Raw genomic sequence first — 21,190 nt, 5'->3', positions numbered from 1 at the left:
ATTCAATTAGAGCGGTATGGTCTTATACTGATTATATTTCATTATATTGTTGTTGCACCACAAAAGTCTAAACCTTGTTTCATCAATATCAGAAAGCTATTCGGTCTAGCGTTTGTGAGTTTTCTCTCACTACAACAAAGACTTGGCATCGCGCATTATAGATAGTGTTGTAAGCACGAAATTTTAACGAATCCCTGCCATCCCGTATTGCTATCAAATTTTATAAGGTTGTCCTGATTCGGAGGTCATCGTTATGTACGCTAAGAGACATAGAATACAGAAAGACAAAATCCAATTGTTCCACGTTTTGCAATAAGGACTGATAATATATGGAGACAGAATCCATACCTCACGTCAAAGCACAAGATTAAGGATTGTACAACAAAAGAAACTCAACATCAAGATTATCCACAGCGTCAACATTTTATAGAATCTACAGCAGTATCAACAGGGTACAATAGTCGACACACACGGAAAGAACGTAACACAGCATCGACGAAAGCAAAGTAAAACCGAGATCCAAAATGTTGGAATTAGGACATTAGATTTATTTAAGTATGTTCAATGTCTCAAAACAGAAGACATTACAGAAATCATCACCGATCCTGTAAAGAGTCACATAATTAGTCGCCTCTTACGTCAGTGAAATACAGCAGGCGTAGTTAGCTCCGGTCCTGCACGTCGAATATGAATATCATATATATGAATATAATATCAAATCTGATAATTTAATTATCAAAATAAGATATTATTTATATCAAGACAGCTATTTTTATAATCATATACGGATAGGTGAAGCATTATGTCTGCATCACCAATCGATATTCAGAATATATATCTAGTTAATAGAAAATTCCCGACAATATGAATAATGTTTCTTTCCGAACAGTTTTGTGCATCTAATATGTCAGACAAATACAAAAAAAAAAAAAAAAAAAAAAAAATGGTGCGACACAAAATTGCCATTGAATGCGATAATGATTGCTACAGTCCAATACCGCTTTATATAAAATCATCAAGCTCTTTAATTGTGCATCTTAAAATAATGGTGATTAATTGGCCATGACGGTTAACAAAAGGTTATGAAAAGGACAAAGAGCCGTAGCTGATTATTTTGATCAATAAGTAGAACATTTATAAAACGCTTACACGATGCATGTAGACAACATCTTTCAGAATTTATGTTAACGCTGTATTTCATTGCATCATTTAATAAAAATATAGCCTTGAAGGCTTTTTTCAAAACACTTTATATACTAAAAATGAACTACATTCCAACAAAACATGATAAAAGCGTAAACAATTATGAAGTATGAAGTTTCAGTGACAAGTAATCTTGAAGATTGAGCTCGGATAATCATTTTCTTTCATGAAAGTCAAAGGTAAAAATGTAGGTCAGTTTGACCTACTTTTGATTCATGACACACCGTCTCAAGCAGGTGTAGCTATTCCAGTGATTAGTCGTGTTGGAGAGCATAGAGCATGATGTAGGTCAGTGGTCAAAATGTAAGTCAAAGTGACCTACTTTTGATACATAACATACCATCTCACAAAATTAATGCGAAATTCCTAGAATGGGCAACTCACTAATGAAACTTTCCTTCACAATTTGCCCCCAAAGTGACACAGAAATGCCAAAGAATTTCTGTGTTTTATTGATTATTGGATATGTTGTAGTTGCTGTTCCGGAGATAATAAAACCTAAATTAAGGCCGAACTAATATAAAACAACAGAGGGAAATAAAGTAGGCAGCATCTACATATATAGTATGTTTGCACTCCGATCTCAGATTGGTATCATACAATAATATGTCCGGTCCACAACCTAATCGAGGACTGCCCGCAGACGAGGACAACGGGACTTCAATCATACAAATACAAATTGTAGCTTAACGAAAACAACTAAGTAATAAATTGAGGGTATAACCATGGGGTAGTTGTGGACGCATCGAGTTATTATGCACTATTGGTTTGCCAGGAACTTTACTGGAAACGAGACGAAATGTACTGAATACGAGACAATCAAGATTTGACACAACGTTTACGAATGATGTACATTTTGTACATGAAAGAACAGTTTCTCTTTGTTAGGGAGCGGTAATTATTTGGAACTGGATAAGTGAAGGAAACTAACGCAAATATATAGATTGTGGGACAGTTTTTGAAGAATCAATATTTCACAAAAATAAACAAACATTGGCTGAGAGAATCACTCATTCGCCCATTAGGTACATTTAGTTAACCATACAATTTGCTGTATTTTTTTTAATATATGTAAAAATCTTACCGTTATTTCTGCAATTAAATATTAATGTGTTAACAGTTGTTTACCTAGTGTTGTGCAGATTTAATTTTTGCCCAGAACGAACATTATAGGTGTCCACATTTCCTACTGGCATGTATGTAATTGTTATTTAAATAATACATTTGATGCGAGATATTTCGAGGAACATTAAGCAGTTAAGATATTTTCAGAGAAAAAAATCCGGAAGTAAGTTCCCTATAAAATGTGTTGCCGTGCAATTAGTTTTGTCTGTGTCCTGTTTTGTCAATCCAATTATATTTTCAACTAGTTTTACGTATGCTTTCGATGTAATGAACATAATTTTAAGAAAAATAAACAGTCGAACGAGCGATAGTTTCTTATATTGTGATGGTGTGACTCCTACGAAAACACAACCGATTCATTTTCGATGTATAACTTGCATGGTATAAGCTCCATTAAAAAGAATTGATCATGTGAAGAAATCGATTTCCGGTCTGTTTTTTTCAAAGTATGCTTCTTCTTTCTATATAATTAGGTAACAAATGATGTTCCTCATCCCTCATCACAGTCGGGTTTGGCCTTGGCTGTCTCTCTAATGACGACCTCGATCATTTCCTTTCCCTTTAGTCTGTGTCGATCTCGATCATTTCCTTTCCCCTTAGAATGTGTCCGCCTTTAAACTTAAACCTGACGACCTAACTAGCCTGCACTGTTTGCACCTGAGTAGAATTCGCATTTCCTCCCGACTTCCTGTCTCCGTGTGTTCGAATCCCCCACGTGGTATCATTAGTTCTACTGTGAAGTCCTGTTATCGCATTATAGGTATGGGTAACCGGGTGTTATGCCATGTTTACATTAAAGGATATGTAGTTTTGTTGTGCTGACACTTCAAAATTGCTTAATACATTCACCATTTTATGTTTGCGTGATAATTTTACAAGTCATTTAATTATGCATCAAATTTGACGGCCATATTCCATGAGATGAAATGTGTCCATTTCCTTTGATTGTTTGTCAATAAATTGGTGTTCTCGAATAATTTTACCGACGCCAACAAGACAAGACAAAAGTGCCAATATCGCCCAAAGACATACATCTCACTCAAGAAGGAGACAACTGTGTGGAATGTCGTTACCGAGACGAGAGGATTCGTCATGCAACCATTTCATGTAAGACATCCGGAAGAGAAACAAAAGCAGCTGACAGCCTCGCCACCGATTTCCTATTCAAGTCAATTAAAAGACACGCACTTATGTAGGATACTACAGGAGATACAATTTGTTAGATCCGATTATTCTGTCGACGATACATCACTGAAACAATAGACGGTAACCCTACAATCCAATTCAACTCGTTTCATTCTTGACGAAGTGTTTATTTATGTGTCAAATGTCAGATTCTGAATGACCCTTGTGGTGGCACAAACCGGATATAAGGACACAGACGGCACTGATATGATGTAGACAATCCTTTCGAACCCCAAGTGACCACACACTTCAACCATTTTATTCGAATAGGCATAATCCATTGATCGAAAAATGTCGGATCCAATTTGCTGTTTGCAATACCTCATGTTGTTGATATTTCCAAAACAGTGAAAATTTTAAAACAAAAAGCCAACTTTTTTTCTGAACATAATGGATAGTGTTCGTTAGACGAATTAAGCCTGTATGTCTATCGTCTTCTCTCAGCGGTTAAGGTCATAAAAGGAAAGAGCCAGTAAGCACAGGAAATAAAATGTAAACTATATTATGATTTCTTTCTCAATCTTTGTTTTCTTCTCTGTTGGTATTCTTGTAAACACATTACCTCATATGACCATGTTTGTTGGGAAGAGGCTGAACCGCAAGCCAATCAACAAGCGAGATATATTGTATAGAAGTCAAAGCCAGTACTTCTTTAATCATTACTTCAGTAGGATCGAATGTAACTAAGATTGTACTTTTTGTTTCTTTTCATTTCCAGATAAGATTCAATTTTCCCAGTTACTTAAGGAATCTCATATAATGTAACGTAACAGCCAATGCCAAGTGAATTGCATAATTAGAGCCATTTATTCACAATATTTTTTTTATTGCAATGCGCTTGTATTAAACTGGGGATATACTGCACAGGATCTGGAGGGCTACCCCAGACTGTTCTGATCGACCATATCCTATTTAAAAATATCAGAGGATTGGCAAGCGACTTTTCTCCGCGTTATAATTACACTTGGCTGTGCAGTCGTTCTGAGAATAGTTTATTTCAATCAAAATGTCGGCAATGATTAAGAATAATTCACTTCTTGCAGCGATACTGTTGACTTCAAGGTTGTTGGTGAAATTCATCCAAACATCCAATTAACGCTTATAAAACTAAATGCGCCTTAGGTGCAGTTGAGCGTTAACATCCTTGACAACATTTGAATAAACTAGACTTTTAAAGTTTGCACCGAAAACAACGACGCCTACATTTTGCATAAATCTGCTATTCGGATGTTGGAGCTTTTAGACTATGACCCCTGGTCAATGCTTAGGGAAGCACGATACAACGATGTCCGTTATTGCTACATCAAAGTCGTGAATTGATAGTTTTTTTACCTACAGTTGAGGTGAAATCAAGGCAGATTTACGCTTGATTTGTAAATTTGTTCGTCTGACTTATATATTTTCCATGCTCAAAGTATGCATTACTTGCCAAAATTGCATCAAATAGCACATACATACGGTATAGAAATATCAAATCAACACAGATAAGTGGCAAAACAGCAACCTATAGAGCAAAACACAGGTGCCAAATATTAAAGGATAAAATTTCTTTTTGGTACAAATGGTTTTTCTTTCACTTCAAATTAAACAGATACGAATAGAAGATTTTTAGTATAAAATTTGGTATTGTTTAAAATAAACAATAATATATTCTAGATTTCTATCGACCATAATCTCTCACTGTCGAAGACATGTAACACATTGAAGTAGCATACCAAATTTGACTATCTAATGCAGCTATGTGCACGGGGAGAATGACGGTGGTGATATTGATAAGCCTTGTGTCCAGCCTCATTTTCATATGTCGGAAAGTATCGAAACAGTGTATTGTAGACACGAAAACAAAACAGAATAATAACAGCATTACGATATAAAGAGTCCCCCAAAAAGTACGCACTGACCTAAAATCAAATATATATAGATACGCAATTCAATTCTCGGAGAAATAAACTGTGCGTTCTCAAAGCGCATGGCAAATTGAAAAGCTAAGGATTTTGTAGACATCCAACCAAGAGGAAACGCATGAAGACATGACAGTATATCAATAAAAATTGGAATATAAAACAAGGCGTTAGCTTATATTGGATTCGGTCTACACTAGCTACCAGAGTGGATATGTTGAATTATCCTTGGCTCTAATAGCGGACACGTTAAATTACTATTCTTTGCCCCTCTCCGGTTATTTTATATCGTGTAATCAGACAGTTGGTAAACATCCCCAGGTGTCAAATGTAAATATGTAGTTGGCTTGCTGAAAAAGAAAATCTCGCCGATTCTTTCGGTAAAATCTATTCTTCCCAATATCGTCGTTTAAATTTGACAATGTGGACTCTATCCATAAATATTCGAGAACAAAAATCCTATGTTTACTTGGAAAAATTCTGACAACAAACTGGTGCTACATATTCATCCGGGGCTCTACCGCCTTGTTAGGATATAACTCCTATGATCTCGAGATCAATAGAGATAGATCGTAGGGCTATGAGTCTTGGCAGATATTTTCAGATTTATACCACGCGCATGCGTAATTTAAAAGGATATTAACTCAACACAGCTAGCGTGTATAATGTGTAAGTCAGCATATTTCCTAAAATCATTTGATCCAAGAATGTACAATTTGGTCGCGGAGAAACTCTGAAAACTGCCATGTAACAAGATTTGAAAGTATTTGACTACTTCTTTCCCATTTTAGTGTTTCAAGGGACTTTTTTTATATACTATCTTGAGAAAAATTGTATCTATAGTTCATAACATCTACAGATAATTTGGCAAGGCAATACACATCATCTCTACTTATACCATAGATCCGGTATAGATCAACCATTGTTTACCAGCCATCTCGGTGATCTTAATGCATTTACGATCGCTATACGTAATATAGCGTCATTCCAATATTTCTACACAATATGTTTCTCTGTTTTAATAACCAATTGTCTTACAAGGTCAAAAACATTGCCCATGCATCAATTTAAGCAATATCACTTGCATAAACGTTTTTGTTAATTTTATTTAGAATCGATTCACTTTGAAAATTGAAATGCGCCATCTATGGTGAATTTAATGGAAACTTTATTGGAGACTAACGGTATCCTGTTTTAAAAAAACACACTGGGCGATATGGAGCTCTCTAAAGTGTCATACTCATATTGTATACATATTTATGTACATTTTTAAACGGTATATGAGTGGACAAATTAGTTATTTCATGTTTGTGGGAAATATATATCAATATAATATAACACTATCAAGATGTTGCAATATTCAAAATTAAGTTAAATACTTGGTTCAGATATATGATTTATGTTCTTGAGCTTAGCCCCTTAACATTATATGATTTGTTGGCGTTCTCTATACCATATTAGGTCTGCTCTTGGTGGATGCTTGACATCCGTCCTAATTGGACACTAGCCTGTTTTCAAGACGATTATCAAAATAAGGTGAGATATCATAACATTAGATGAGAATGACATAGATATGCTATCCCCTGTATATGAATATTGCACTGTATTTATTTCGTCGGCGTAATCAGCTCGCACAAGTTAGCTGTTTGAACCAAAGGGTTACGCAATCGATACCAAGTTTAAAGCCGAATACATGTTGCAATTTAAAGAACCAGGGTTAATTTGTTTTCCAGCTGGTGGTGTTAATGTCAGCAAATCTTAAATCAAATAATAAAATTGGACAGACAGGACACCAAGGTCATGAGAAAGGTCGACAATGATTCAACAAATTGCATAATTATGAGGCTGAAAACGCACACAATTTGTAATCAAATATAACGTTCGTTTAAACAATCTTAACATAGGAATAAAGAATATCGTGAAAGGATTGTACTAACAAGGTAGGAAATGTAAAGATATAAAATGTATAAGACTTACGTGTATTTGAATAAAGGGACAGATATACGTTAGATAGGTATATAGGTATATGGTATAGTATTTATTATTTTCTTAGATAGTAAAAATGTTTTTTAAAATATTATAATGTTCTTTATAACGTTTATGAGTATATGTATAATTGGGCAGCCAATTAGATGTCACCCCTGATCTGAAAGACAGAACCCATACATTGCATCTCATGAGTGAACACTCAAGTAAACGCTCAACGCCAAGGTGGCGACAAGCAAGCTCATATTGAGATAAAAAATATCCCAAGATTTACAATGGCTGTAGAAGATGCATGTGGAATTTGAATTGCAAGAAATTCTCCATTACGCTTGAAGGCCAAAAAAACGGTCGCTTCTTTTGATCAATGATAACAGCATTTAGGATCTTTCCTCAATCTCCAAAACAAAGATCAGTTAGATTGCAAAAACGTACTTTTGCTCAATTTCGTTCATTTAACGACAGTTGGCTTGTTTATGTTGATAACCAAATTTAAATAACGCAATTTTAGTTCCGGGTTCGTAATGACACAAAGAACTTTTAATCACTAACGACTCCGTTGGGGTCTTCTGTTTTTAGATTATTTTGGAACAAGCTCATTTCATTTTCTATAGTATACTAGGAATGAAAGGACCAGATAAAGCACAGTAAATAAGAGATTTTTTTCTGTAAAATGTCTAGTTTCTATCCTCCAAGCGTTAAATACCCCAAAGTGCTTCATTAATAGATTTTGTGTCGGATATCCTGGTCATACGGGCACTTTGCTCTGGAAAACGAACAGCTCAATGTGAAATCATGTGGAATCGGAAAAAAGCGGATCGAAGTTATAGCTCGTGCCCATAATAGCGTTAAAACAGTCGATATACCTATCAGCGTAAATGAATACAGCATGGAGGGTGAAGAAACCTAACTCCCTCCTCGGTAAGCAACATCAGGACGGACATATCAAATTAAATATGACGACCACACAATGACAAAATACTTCAGTGATTGTCAATAGAAAAAAATAATGATAAACGGATCATGATTTCGATAACGGTAAGGCGTATGCATTTTTTTCTTTTTTACAAAGAACAAGAATTTAAAATTGTAAATATCCACAGATTGTATTTATCTTACATTGTATTTTATGTTCAAGTAAATCTTACCTAGAACCAACGTCAAAATATGGTCATGCTTGTGTTGAACAAACACGATTAAGATATGGATCCTAAATACGCAAAATGCAAGCATATTTTGATTCATGATTTTCAGATTAAGAAAAATGACTCGATGACAGGCCTTATTTTATACAACTGTAAATCACTTTGGTACATGCAGTAGAGCTATCCTGAGACAAATAAGAATTTCTGCCTTTTACAAAGTGAGTTAAAATCCGGCTGAACATCATTTATATCAAAATCTTATAACAAATACAGATTCAACGAATTAATTTCTCTGGTCCCATGAAATTTGTTTTTAACAAGTTTTACCAATATGTATTGTTGATAGCAAGAAGGATTAGAAGAGTGCAAATGGACGTAATAGCATAATCAGTACAGAAAGACGTGGATACGTGTTGCCATCTGAAAGACGCCATTGTACGATAGACATGTTGACATGTTGCAATAGGATGACGTCACTACTTACTATACATATGGTAACATATTACTGTAAACTGATGCTACTATATATGTACATGTGTGGTAGTCACGGTGACGTATTACTAGCACGCGAAATTCTGCACAATATACTAGACGACGTCATATGTAATGGTGGCTAACAAAACTGTTGAATGTGAACGACATAACCTTCCAACCTGTGCACCACCACTTTTGTATATCCTCGCATCGATGAAGCTGAGACTGTTCAGCATATTGATCCGAAAGTCTTCCCAGTTATTCAATTTCTAGAAGACGTAAATTACAACACTGTATTCCGTATCATGTAATTTGTCACTTTTCTCGATTGAACAGACCGTAGAACAAATCTGTCATCAAATTTAATAATTCTAGTGAAATTTATTTTGCGTTCTTTAAAATGTATTGTCTGGCAATTACTACACCATGAACCGCAGCATGTAATTTTGAAATAGACACAGTTGGATATCCAATTATTAGAGAGACCGTTAAAATCGATTTCACGTTCATTATTCATTTTTAATGAAAATAGTTATGTACAGAAACAAATAAAGTTAAGTTATTTTAACTGCATATCATTATATATACCGTACACATTGTATTTAAAAGCAGTACACCGTTAGCAAAATATCTTAAATGAACAGGTTCCCAAGCATCGGCTATCATTGTAGAGCCTGCCTCGACCAAACACAAAACAAAAACAAAAACACACAAAGGGCTTTTCGGGCCTAGGAGGAGGAAGGAAAGTTTACAGTCGATATGACATACTTAACCATTTACGATACTAAAACACCTTGGTCGTGTTCCATGCTTCATATTGCTACATCAGGACAAAAACACTTTCCTTCAGCTTTGTATTAGCTCTTACAGGTTATTGTTATAACTGCAGCGTTATCGTCGAAGATCGATCGTCGGGTAAAATTTTGCCATAATGAGATTTTAAGATGCGCAGAACATCTATCATAGATATAGGGGCATCACTTTACAGTGTAGCGAGCGATGACGCTTACTAAACAACCTTGGATTTCTGCAGACACGCCGATTCTCAGAAAGATTCCCAACTTTGAATGACAAGGCAAATGGACTGATTCCAACAGGATAGATATTCTAGATCATGTTGATGGATCTCCCATGTTTATTTTTTTATTACTTTTTTACCTACAAGTCAAATTATTAATTAAGCGATGATGCCATATGGACGAGCTTGTGCATTGAAAATCCATACCAAAATCTAAATAACACAACACCATTAAAGTAAGCCTGCGTGTTGGCTTGTTGCTAATTCCATGTACCTATTTTGAGTCGTTTGCCACGTGTGTCACGTAGCAGTCATCAATTACCATGTATGAAAGTACAGGGCGTTACATTACAACCATAAAAATGCTGAATTGATTCTCCGGACAAACGCCGGGCTCTACAGACGAACACTCGGATTCTAGTACATTTATACCTGTACATTGTTACCAGTAAATATCAAATAGCAATGACGTACGTGTAAAATGCAATGTGGACAATAGTGAATTGTATACTTGTATAAATAATCCACATTGAAACTGTATCCTTGCACTGCAAGCACATATGTCGACTCTTCCCTATCGAGTGTTCGAAGGCACTCAGTCATCAAACAAAACAAAAGCGGCGCATTCACGCCACCTATATCGTACATGTATATAAAAATCTTTATGAATACAGCTTATATTAAAACTGATCGGAACAACTGGTAGTCATTATATAGCTGTATTTAATGCACTAAATCATCACTGTTTCTAACCTGTCTGTGTGGTGCTCATTTGTGGCTGACTGCTGTCTATATATGATATGTAGAACAGATGAGCGATCATAATCTATCCGAGACTATGGCGTAGCTAGTATGAAATAGTCTGAGATATAATTAACATCTCGTTTTGATATAGTTTAACATACTGTATAACATGAAGCGTTCTTTCTGCATAAACTTCCGTTGTTTCGGTGGTTGCTATGGAACCACGAAAATGAATTTACAACAGTAATGTTGTACCATTGTCATGATTATTTTTCATGGGCTAACCACGAAAGTTTGAACCTAGAAATAATTTGAAAACTCAAAACCCCGACAGAAACTAAACACCAACGGTCCATGTTGTACAGTGTGAATGTGAAAAGTTCGTTTCCCGTATTTGATTAAAAATCAATTGAATTCATAGTGCAGTGAGCCTACGGGTAATTAAGGCCGATTTTGTTTTCGTTGTAGAAATAAATCACCACTTTGTAGCTGCAGTATCAGTTGCCTGGATGGAAATAAACTCAATATATATGTGTGTATGTATATGTCTAGTATTAAGATGATACTAATTATAACTTACTAATATAAGCAAACTGAAAAGTTGAATTTGGAAAATATAGGGTATGCACGAATAAAGTAAACAATTAAACGCCCGTTACGACCTGAATAATCTTCACGTGTGTGATTGTGTATTCTCTTGTTATTCATAGATTTGACTCTCTATCATCTCCAAGTGTATAACAGATAGCACGTGCTTGTAACAATACTATCACGTCACAGCGACATTAAAATGACGTCATGTCGTGAATATAATGACGTCGTGCCACGTCAAAAGTGTGTTGCATTGGAAATATTTTAAATATTGAGCAATATTGGACCCTGCAGAAATTAGAAAAAAAAACATGATGAGAGAAAAATAACCATCTCCTGCCTTGGGGATGTGACAGAGCAATCTCCAGCTCTCCTGGTGATATTTTTTTATTGTTTTACCCTCGACAGAGGCTTGAGTAAGACAATCAAGAATAACACCCCCACCCCACCCAGGTTGGAAATTCCTCTGTCGGGCTCTCAATAAAGGGATTTTTTCTATTACACACCAATGGTAATAGCTTATAAAATGGTGGAGCGTTTACCAAACATGAACCGAAAATATCTAAAGCGGATGTAAATTCACTTGAAGACCCTGTCTTTACTATATATATATCGCTGCAGAAATAATATTATTAGTTATAGACTTGCCTATTTGAAATGTTTCTCTACAGAATAAAGCACAAAAGAAACAAAATCAGCAAGTTCCTTGGTTAGTTGAACATGTTACCCACCCACCATGTATATGATCCATATAAATCATAAGTGATCCCAATGTTTGTAGATACAGATATACTCCCTAATCAGAAGTGAACCAGTCAATGAACGAACACATCATACTCTCCGTGGAATAGACTCGTATCTACCTATATGTATGTCATATACAATTTGTCAGATTATCAGCTTTGTGACGGGGAATAACATCCCTCCTGTCAGTCTGACATAAAAAGGTTTGTACAATTGTGATCTGCACGAAATGGCCAATTACGACCCCCAACGGTTAATGGCTATCCCACCACAGGGTAATAAATCGGCCATAATCAATGTTCAATTGATCGAGCATGTATCTATATTAAAAAGGATTTTGTCAATAAAAACTGGTATCGTGACGATGTAAGTACCCCTAGCGCCCAGTGTTGTGTAGAGTGATTGATAAAAATGTACTTATAAAACACAGCCAAAAAAGTCGTATAATAAAACATGCAATCCATACTCACGTTAGAAGAACTGTTGAAAATATCCATGAAAACGTGAATATTGGCAAAATCCACAATACTTTTCCAAGTAACTGATATAGCGTTAAGCACATTATGTCGGTTTGTTTATCCTTGATTTTGACGTCCAAGGGTCTCGTGAAACATGGAAATGTCCTTATAAGCAGAGACGCTGTCGAACCTGCAATGACAAGAAACACAGACTCTTAGAATACACACGAATGTCCTGCAATATCTCAATATGCTTGAAGTCCACGCGTTGAACGGCCCGGTAGATCGATTGGCGGTCCTCGGCGTGTGTCGCCTGCCCGTCACACTGTCAAGCTATTATATGTTATAGCAAGTTTAATTAAAACCCCGTATACGATTAGCAGTAGACAACATATACATTCTCTGCTGTTAACAGTTTGTAAGACATCTGCAAAGGGTTTGTGTGATTACAACGTCATGATGAGATCCCGTGTGAGGATAGCATGTTGTAGTACAGAGATGTTATTTGGTTCTACAGCGTACGGAATCTCCCAGCTATCGTTCTACCAAAGATAATGTAGTCTACGAGAGAAAAATGTGTTAAAGTCTGCTGCTTGGTACTGCACGTTATCTTTTGTAGCATCTAGAATCGCAAGCAACACAAAATACTCAGGCAAAACACACTTACGACAAAAAACTGTCGGTACACCGCCAAGAACGCAAAAACGTTTTTTTTTATCTCTTTAAATAAAATACGATAGTTAAAATGAGATAATCAACTGAGTTTTGATGGCAGGAAAACATATTTTTCATTATATTTTGTTCATATACAATTACGTTTACATAATACATTTTTTCGCCTATTTCTTTTTTTTTCTTTGGTTAAGAAATAGTTCAATAATCATATTATTTTCAATAACTTTTGTATATTTATATTCATTAATATCGCCACTTATACACAAAGTAGCATTTAAAAAAAATAAACACGTTTGCATATAAAACGTGTAATAAATTTCAGATATGTAAGATCATAATAAATATTAATTTCGTATGAGATTTTATAAAAAATTTAAATTAAAACAAATGTAGAATATTCTGAATACTTCCATTTTATAGGTTTTATAGTCAGCTATTTAAGGATTAACATCAATTATTTTTTCTGTTATACAGTCATAACAGAAAAAACTGGAGTGTACTCTAAATAAACCGCGAAGCGGTTTATGAAGAGAGTACACTCCAGTTTTTTATGTTATGACTGTATAACAGAAAAAAATAATTAATGTTAATTCTTATAATTTAATTTCGTCTTATACACACCAAGATATTTCACTTTCTTTGGCGAACTCTTTTCTGTGATAAATTATTACGCAACGTCATCAGCCAATCAAAAATGACGTTACATTTCGCAACGTCAAAAATTTTGTTATGGAGGTATAACAAAATTATTTCAGCCAATGAAAATGCGTGTTTCATACAAAATAAAATTATTTCGTTGCGCCATTCACAATTCATGACGCCATATTATTGACGAAAGTATGACGTCACGATCGATTTCTGACCGGCACAACCAATGAAAAACACTCCAGGGTATATTACACAAGTTGTAATTCGCACGTGTAACATGTATTATGATGTAATGTATATGTCGATTGTGTAGTCATAGATTGAGTGCCTTATACATGGAAACACATTGAGAACACCACACACTATAATTGTTTAACTTTTTCACTGATGCAACGTACAAAACAAGCTATATCCATTACGTGTCGAACAAGAAGTTAATGTTTACTAGTGGATACATATGATACCTTTCACATACGTATGGTAGTGAAGTTGATTTTAAATCCGGTCAACTGAATTTTTTTTTCTCATAATTTTAAACGTTTGAGTATAAAGTCAAACTTTTGAATATCGTTCATATAAATGTTGCCTTAATTCAGGCATTTTAATGCATGATGTCTTTAATTAAGACAAGTACATTAACTAAAAGGCACAATATCGGGTTGCCATCAGCTTCTACATAATTTAAGCATCGTGATTATATTTGAGAGAATTTCCCGATAGTATTACATAACACATGCTTCGTGATATATCGGCACTCCAACAGGTCCATAAGAGGATACATGATTGATTTTTGGCACAAGGGTAAAGTCTGCCGGGCCGTTCTGAAGTGTATACGTCAAAATTACCATAAATCGCTTACATCTCGAGTCTTGTGCTGTATGCCATGCCAATAGTCAATAAGAAGTCAATAAGACTGCGTCATTTTGTCCTGATGATAATACAAACATGTTACATTACCAGGCAAACACAATGATATGACAAAAAACTTCAGTTATTACCTTTTTATGTGCATCTTCCAAGTGACATTGATTACAGTATTCAGGATAACATTTATAGTTTTCATTTTATTAAGATTTAAGGGTGTCAAGGAGACACCATCAGCCATGGTCATAATATCAGGTCGGGTGTCGTCCAGGAGACATCAACAACCAAGTTCATATGAGAATGATGTGCAGGAGACATTAACAGCCAAGGTCATATGAGAACGGATGCAAAGGTGACACCAACAGCCAGTGTCATATAAGGACGGATGTCAAGGAGACACTTACTGCCAGTGTCATATAAGCACGGGTGTCAAGGAGACACTTACTGCCAGTGTCATATAAGCACGGGTGTCAAGGAGACACTTACTGCCAGTGTCATATAAGCACGGGTGTCAAGGAGACACTTACTGCCAGTGTCATATAAGCACGGGTGTCAAGGAAACACTTACTGCCAGTGTCATATAAGCACGGGTGTCAAGGAGACACTTACTGCCAGTGTCATATAAGGACGGGTGTCAAGGAGACACTTGAGAAAGCCAGTCAAAATGGGACCATCAGCAATGGCCATATGAGGACCAATGTGAAAGAATTAGCAACAGCCAGGGCCATATGAGAACGGATGCAAAGGTGACACCAACAGCCAGTGTCACATAAGGACAGGTGTCGAGGGAACACCAACAGTTATGGTCATATGAGAAAGCGTGTCAAGAGGGGACCATCGGCCACGATCATATGAGGACGAATTTCAAAGAGAAACCAATAGCCAGGGTCATATGGAAACGGATACCAATTTGACACCAGATGAGGACGGGTGCCAAGTAGACACCAACAGCCATGGGCATACAATAACAGATATCAGGGGCACAAGAAGCCACATTCATATGAGCGCGGATATCAAGGAGACATCAACAGCCATAGTCATATGAGAACGGATGTCAAACAGACACCAGTAGCCATCGTTATACGAGTTAATGTAAACACCAAAAGGAGGCATAGCACGACGGAAGTGTGTCGAGTGATACTTTTTTTTCACACATAACCCCCTTTGTATGGATCAACCCCTAACTCAAAACCTAAAGTGTGACTAGGGACGCATTATAAAGAAAATTGATCCTCGGTAAATGACAGGATATGATAATTCCCTATTTTATTGCCATCTAAATCATCACGTAATGGGGATATCAGGTACAATCCCGCCACCCTCCTTGTACGCACTACGTTCATGAGGGAGTGTCATTCGTGAATGACGGCAACATTCACATATACTGGCAGCATCGAAGAATGATCTACAACTTTACTCTTTCTTAAATGTTTTAATATTTATTTTGATAAGCAAGATACACAAATGATACGATCTCATTCAGTTCCTTTAAAAGGAGAGCGACTGATGCAGTTTCATCAAAGTTCAATGCAGTTGCAATTATTTCAGCCGAGTAAAAAATATTTTTTCAGAGCCATCGAAATTGGATCATTGCCAAACGGGAAAAACATTTTACATAACGCATGGAACTCAACAACAGACACTTAACACCTGTTTTTCAGCTTCTCGTTTACACTTCCTGATATCAGTACATGAGCGTGTATACAAATCATCACCTAACACGAAACGCCCCACAGGTTGTGACCATGCATGCATGATCATGTAAGATGTGAGCATTACGCGAAACATTCTGTGCCCCAGTCATACACTCGATATGCAAACTAGCAAATATGCTGGCTTTTATAGCCCCAGCTAACACATTTGCATTTCTCGCCCATTTGTTACAGGTTTTACATATTTCTTAATGCGAGCCAAATTTCATCATGACAGTTATTGACTAATCTTTATTTTCACTACTACTGTATGCATTCTGATCGCGGTTAAAACTGGCAAATGTATTGTATTAGCATTGCTTCAGACTTCTTTTATAGAAAAAACATACCTATAATTTCATGATAAATACATAAAGTATATTCTGCTTTTAAAATATCATCCAGGAATTGGTGTAAGCGATTTTAACAAGTTGGACAATATTTGTTTAGTTGCCTCTACGCTATTATAACGTTTATAAATCCTTAGTAGCCCATTGACACCGAAAAGGCAATTAGATCCAGCACAATGCGGACAAAACAATTCGATAGAGAATCACAAAGTGTAAAATAGGGATGTTAAAGCACTCATATATAGCCTAAATAAATATTGGTAAAAATCGGGTATTTCTTGTAAAACAGATTTTCAGCTTTCAGAGAGCGCCAAGAATTAATTCAAACAAAAGACGTTCAATACTGTTATATAAATCAGCATCTCGTGCTGCAACTCGTGCAGGCTGCATGTAGGTCAAAATAGTCCAGTAAAACGGATGTACTGTTCATTGGATGTTCGTGCGTCTAATATGTAACGCAAGCATGGTCAATATAAAGACAGGTATCAATAGTTGTTTTTTTCATAGAATTATATTTGTTGTCTTAATATAGGTTCTGATCATTAATCAATTGCCATTAAAATCAAAATTTAGCTACTACCGGTTTCAAATCGGTTATATGAAGTGTGATTATACAGGTTCGTAACTATAAAGCCGCTTTATTGTTGCGACCAGAAGGTACCAGAAGGTGTTGCTGCCTTTGTCGTAACTATACGTAAAAAAATAGTTTTTACAATTTTGAGGTAAGATAATTTAGTATGTTACTATTTTAGCCATAGACATATTGTCCTGATTCATATTGCTATAACTCGGTGATTCGGACTAGATAATCTTGTCCTCAATGAACCATAAGTTTTCATTATTCAAAAAGATCGATTTGTATTCCCACTGAGGCACGTAAATCATATATGTAGAATAGTCATCTTCCTGTTTGCTGTTTACTAACCGAATACCGATTGACGAGGTACTTCCGGTGCGAGAATAATGGATCAGGAGAAAACATGCAAATGTTCCTACAGCCTGATATTTCAGAGAAATTGCACTATAAATAATCAATGCGCGTGCATTATTTATCGGACGTTAAACTATACAAACCAGACCAATATTGCAAATTTCTGACGCATTGGTCAGGTACGAACTAACTGCACGGAGCAGACGAACATTAGAATGGCGAATTTACGCTGACAAAATATTGATGATTGTTAAAGTCGTTTTCTTTTTCAGAGACTGTGTACCATCTTATGAAAAGAGAGAGAGAGAGAGAAAATATATTTATGGCAGACATACTTCATTAACCGCTCGAGTACACACTTACGAAATATAAATGGATATAGATGATGGATATAGTTTACCAAGATATGCTATCTGGTATGTAGTTTTTTTTTCTTCATTTTTTTAAGCTTCATTAATGTCCGGTACTTAACATGTCATTGACTGTCAAGGTAACTAAATAAAGTAACATTGAACATATTGACAACCGACAGATGGCGCTTCTCTACGTGTCATACGATAGAGGGCGCTCTTAGACAAGCAAATGACATGTAACAGAGCAGACACTGTCCGTGGACCAGACGATAGCTTGATTATAGTATCCTTGCGAGAGTTGGCAGACGGCTAATTACAGCACTCCCTGCCTTTCTGTTGCCTATGCCGTAGTTTAGGGATTGACTAGTGTCATAACGTTGTCTAAAGACTTATTTTATCTAGTAAAATCAATACAAACTTGATTCCAAACGCATATACATAGCACGTGAATTCTGAAATGAGAAAAAGAAACCAAAGGAAAGAGACATATAGGTAATTAAAATTGTGTAAACGTCCCCAGTGACTATTTGAATAATATGTTAATTTGTCTATGGGTTGAATACACTTATCCCATCAATATATGAAAGCCATTTTTTAACCATGCATGTTATATAATCACTACTGTATTGGGTCCGTGTGTAACAGCCAGGGGAAAACATCAAAGGATAATATCTTATTTGTTCTCAAGGTCTCTTATGTCTTTTGAACAGTTCTATCTAGTTTATGTTGTCTAAATTTGTTCCGTGTCTAACGTCTTCCCAACATCCTGTGTTATGAGAGAACAGGTGTTTAAGCAAACACTATCAGAAGAAAAAAAAACATTGAGCGAAAGAAAAAGGTAAGATAAGACAAAACGGAAATGATGAGAAAAATGTTGTAATTGAAGCAAGATAGATGAAGACGGTACGTTGATAAGCAAATACAATGTGGCCAATTGCTCAATCAATTGGTTCCTTCTTGTGCCAATAAAATGTCAAAATTCACAGACGGATGTTCTCAACCTCCAGAGTGAGTAGATTTCAGCAGATATCGTCAATAATTTATTATAAAGTGATTGTGACAGACATTACCCGTGTTTCCACTTACCCCTATACCAGAGGTTAGACATGTATTAATTCTAGTGCGGGACCGGAATGCACTATTATGGGAAAGCATGGATATCTTCCATACCATCTGGCGTCGCGAAGAGTTTAGTTCCCACAAAATATATCCGGCATGACTCCCTTATTAAACGATAAATTGAAAGTTGTGGGTTTGTCATTTTGTCCTCCAAAAAATCTTATCGATCCCAATATTAAGAAAATTACCCATTTTCATTAGTGTACTCTTACATCAGACATGTATCCGTCGAAACGTGTGGTGTTGGGGACTAATGAAACCGAGGCTTTAACAGAGGAGTTTAAGGGAGATAGGCCTGTACTTCTTGGTGTTATTGTTACACAAGTAAACATCTATTAACAAACGTTCCCTGTTTAACGTAGCACGACCACAAACATCAACACAAAAGCATCGCATATATTTGCTAAGTATTCTCATTTACACCAGATGTTCAATTTATCTTAGTCTACACATAAAATATTTAGTATCTGCTCGAAGATTTTTCTCATTACTCAACACTACTCTCGATGCAGTGTGTGGCGTACATCTGCCCTAACCACTGAGGTAATGGAAATACGTTATCGTAGGGACAATTTTTCAAGCATGTAGTAAAACTTGAAACAAAATACATTATTTTTATGGGGGGAAAAACGTCGTAAAATTATATTTTTTACCGGCTAATGTTTTCGAGTGCCGTATCTCCTACAATTTACTATATTTTATCATAATTGTTTTCCCGTCAACGAGCGTTATCAAAACTTTTTACGGGAGGTGTTATGAATCGTATGATTTCACTGTGTGTGTTTGCTACATTCACGCACCTCGTGAACTATTATCGAAATAAAAAAAATGATTTGTAATCGTGTGAACTAAAACGATACCGGGATATACATCATTACAATAAGGTTCAGTGCCCTAACAATTATCAGTATATCTTGTTGAAAGTACCACACGGTTTTTTTTTTTTTATCTCCGTGTACATATTACCCATAACACCCAGACGAATGGAGAAGTTCCCGAATACGGATGCTTGTTTTCCCTCTGTAATACTTAAGCTTGAAGGGCTGTTGTCAATATAATGGTATATCAGGCTATCGGCAACTCACTGTCATGATATCACTTTAAATCCGTCGTCCTTACAACCTTTATATACATTTTCTTTTACTCGGTGATAATATCTTATCAGGAATTTTAAGATTGTATTCATGTGTTTCATTATTATCATGATTTCATTTTTGATATACATTATATATGATTATTTTATGTTCTGTTACGTAAAAATGAATTCGTTAACAGCAATGTATCCAGAGAAATTAAAGTTGCAAATAGAACCCCGACGAAAGTTGTTTGTTAGTTTACGGTCATAGTGAATGATCACATGATCGGTGACACATGGCACCCAATGCCCTTTTGTCATTGTATCTATCCTCACAATATGCTTATGATAACTTCTAAGCTTAATCATAGCTTGACCATAGTTGTTTAGATTCTGTGATTACCTGACATATACAATTGCTGTTTAATTTGCAAATCGAAAATGGCAATGCAGCTTCATAGCAAAGTATTTATCTTTGTTTTAATGATAGAACACCAGCAACATACTCAAGTCTGAATAGCCTGAACAGCTTTGCGATCCGTTTCACGAGCATGGTGCAAGTTACAAATGGGTGCAAATACGTATGGCATACACAAGCTAAGAACTTATGCAAACAACATTTGATACACCCGGCTGTAAATTACACCCTGTAGGTGAAACGCTTACAACCCACTGTCATCAGTTTTCCATAGATTTACTGGAATTTCTGTTACAAGATAGTTGAATGGCAGTGCTTACGAAATATGAAACAAATTTAAAGAACGAGATTCTCGTATCAGTTTTATTTGCGTTATATTAAACCCAAACAACTGTGATTTAGCAGTTGAAAAACATTGAAATAAATTTAAAGAACGAGATTCTCGTATCAGTTTTATTTGCGTTATATAAAACCCAAACAACTTTAATTTAGCAG

General features: G+C 35.8%; 1 protein-coding gene across 3 annotated transcripts in view; it reads right to left on the bottom strand.

Annotated features, from left to right (window-relative positions):
• The window catches only part of LOC117335681 (DNA damage-regulated autophagy modulator protein 1-like), a 100,267-nt gene that overhangs the window by 51,758 nt on the left and 27,319 nt on the right, over window positions 1-21,190 (bottom strand). For 2 of the 3 annotated variants that reach the window (XM_033895836.1, XM_033895838.1), the window contains exon 2: window positions 12,584-12,761. In XM_033895836.1, the coding sequence (XP_033751727.1) occupies window positions 12,584-12,675 (92 nt within the window). In that variant the 5' untranslated portion in view covers window positions 12,676-12,761. Of the gene's footprint in view, window positions 1-12,583; window positions 13,091-21,190 lie in introns of those variants that run through there. The other variant, XM_033895837.1, reaches the window with a different exon arrangement.

The sequence above is a fragment of the Pecten maximus genome, chromosome 10 (genome assembly GCF_902652985.1).
Source record: "Pecten maximus chromosome 10, xPecMax1.1, whole genome shotgun sequence".
In the NCBI taxonomy this organism is placed as follows: Eukaryota; Metazoa; Mollusca; class Bivalvia; order Pectinida; family Pectinidae; genus Pecten; species Pecten maximus.
This window is presented reverse-complemented; position numbering and strand designations above follow the sequence as displayed.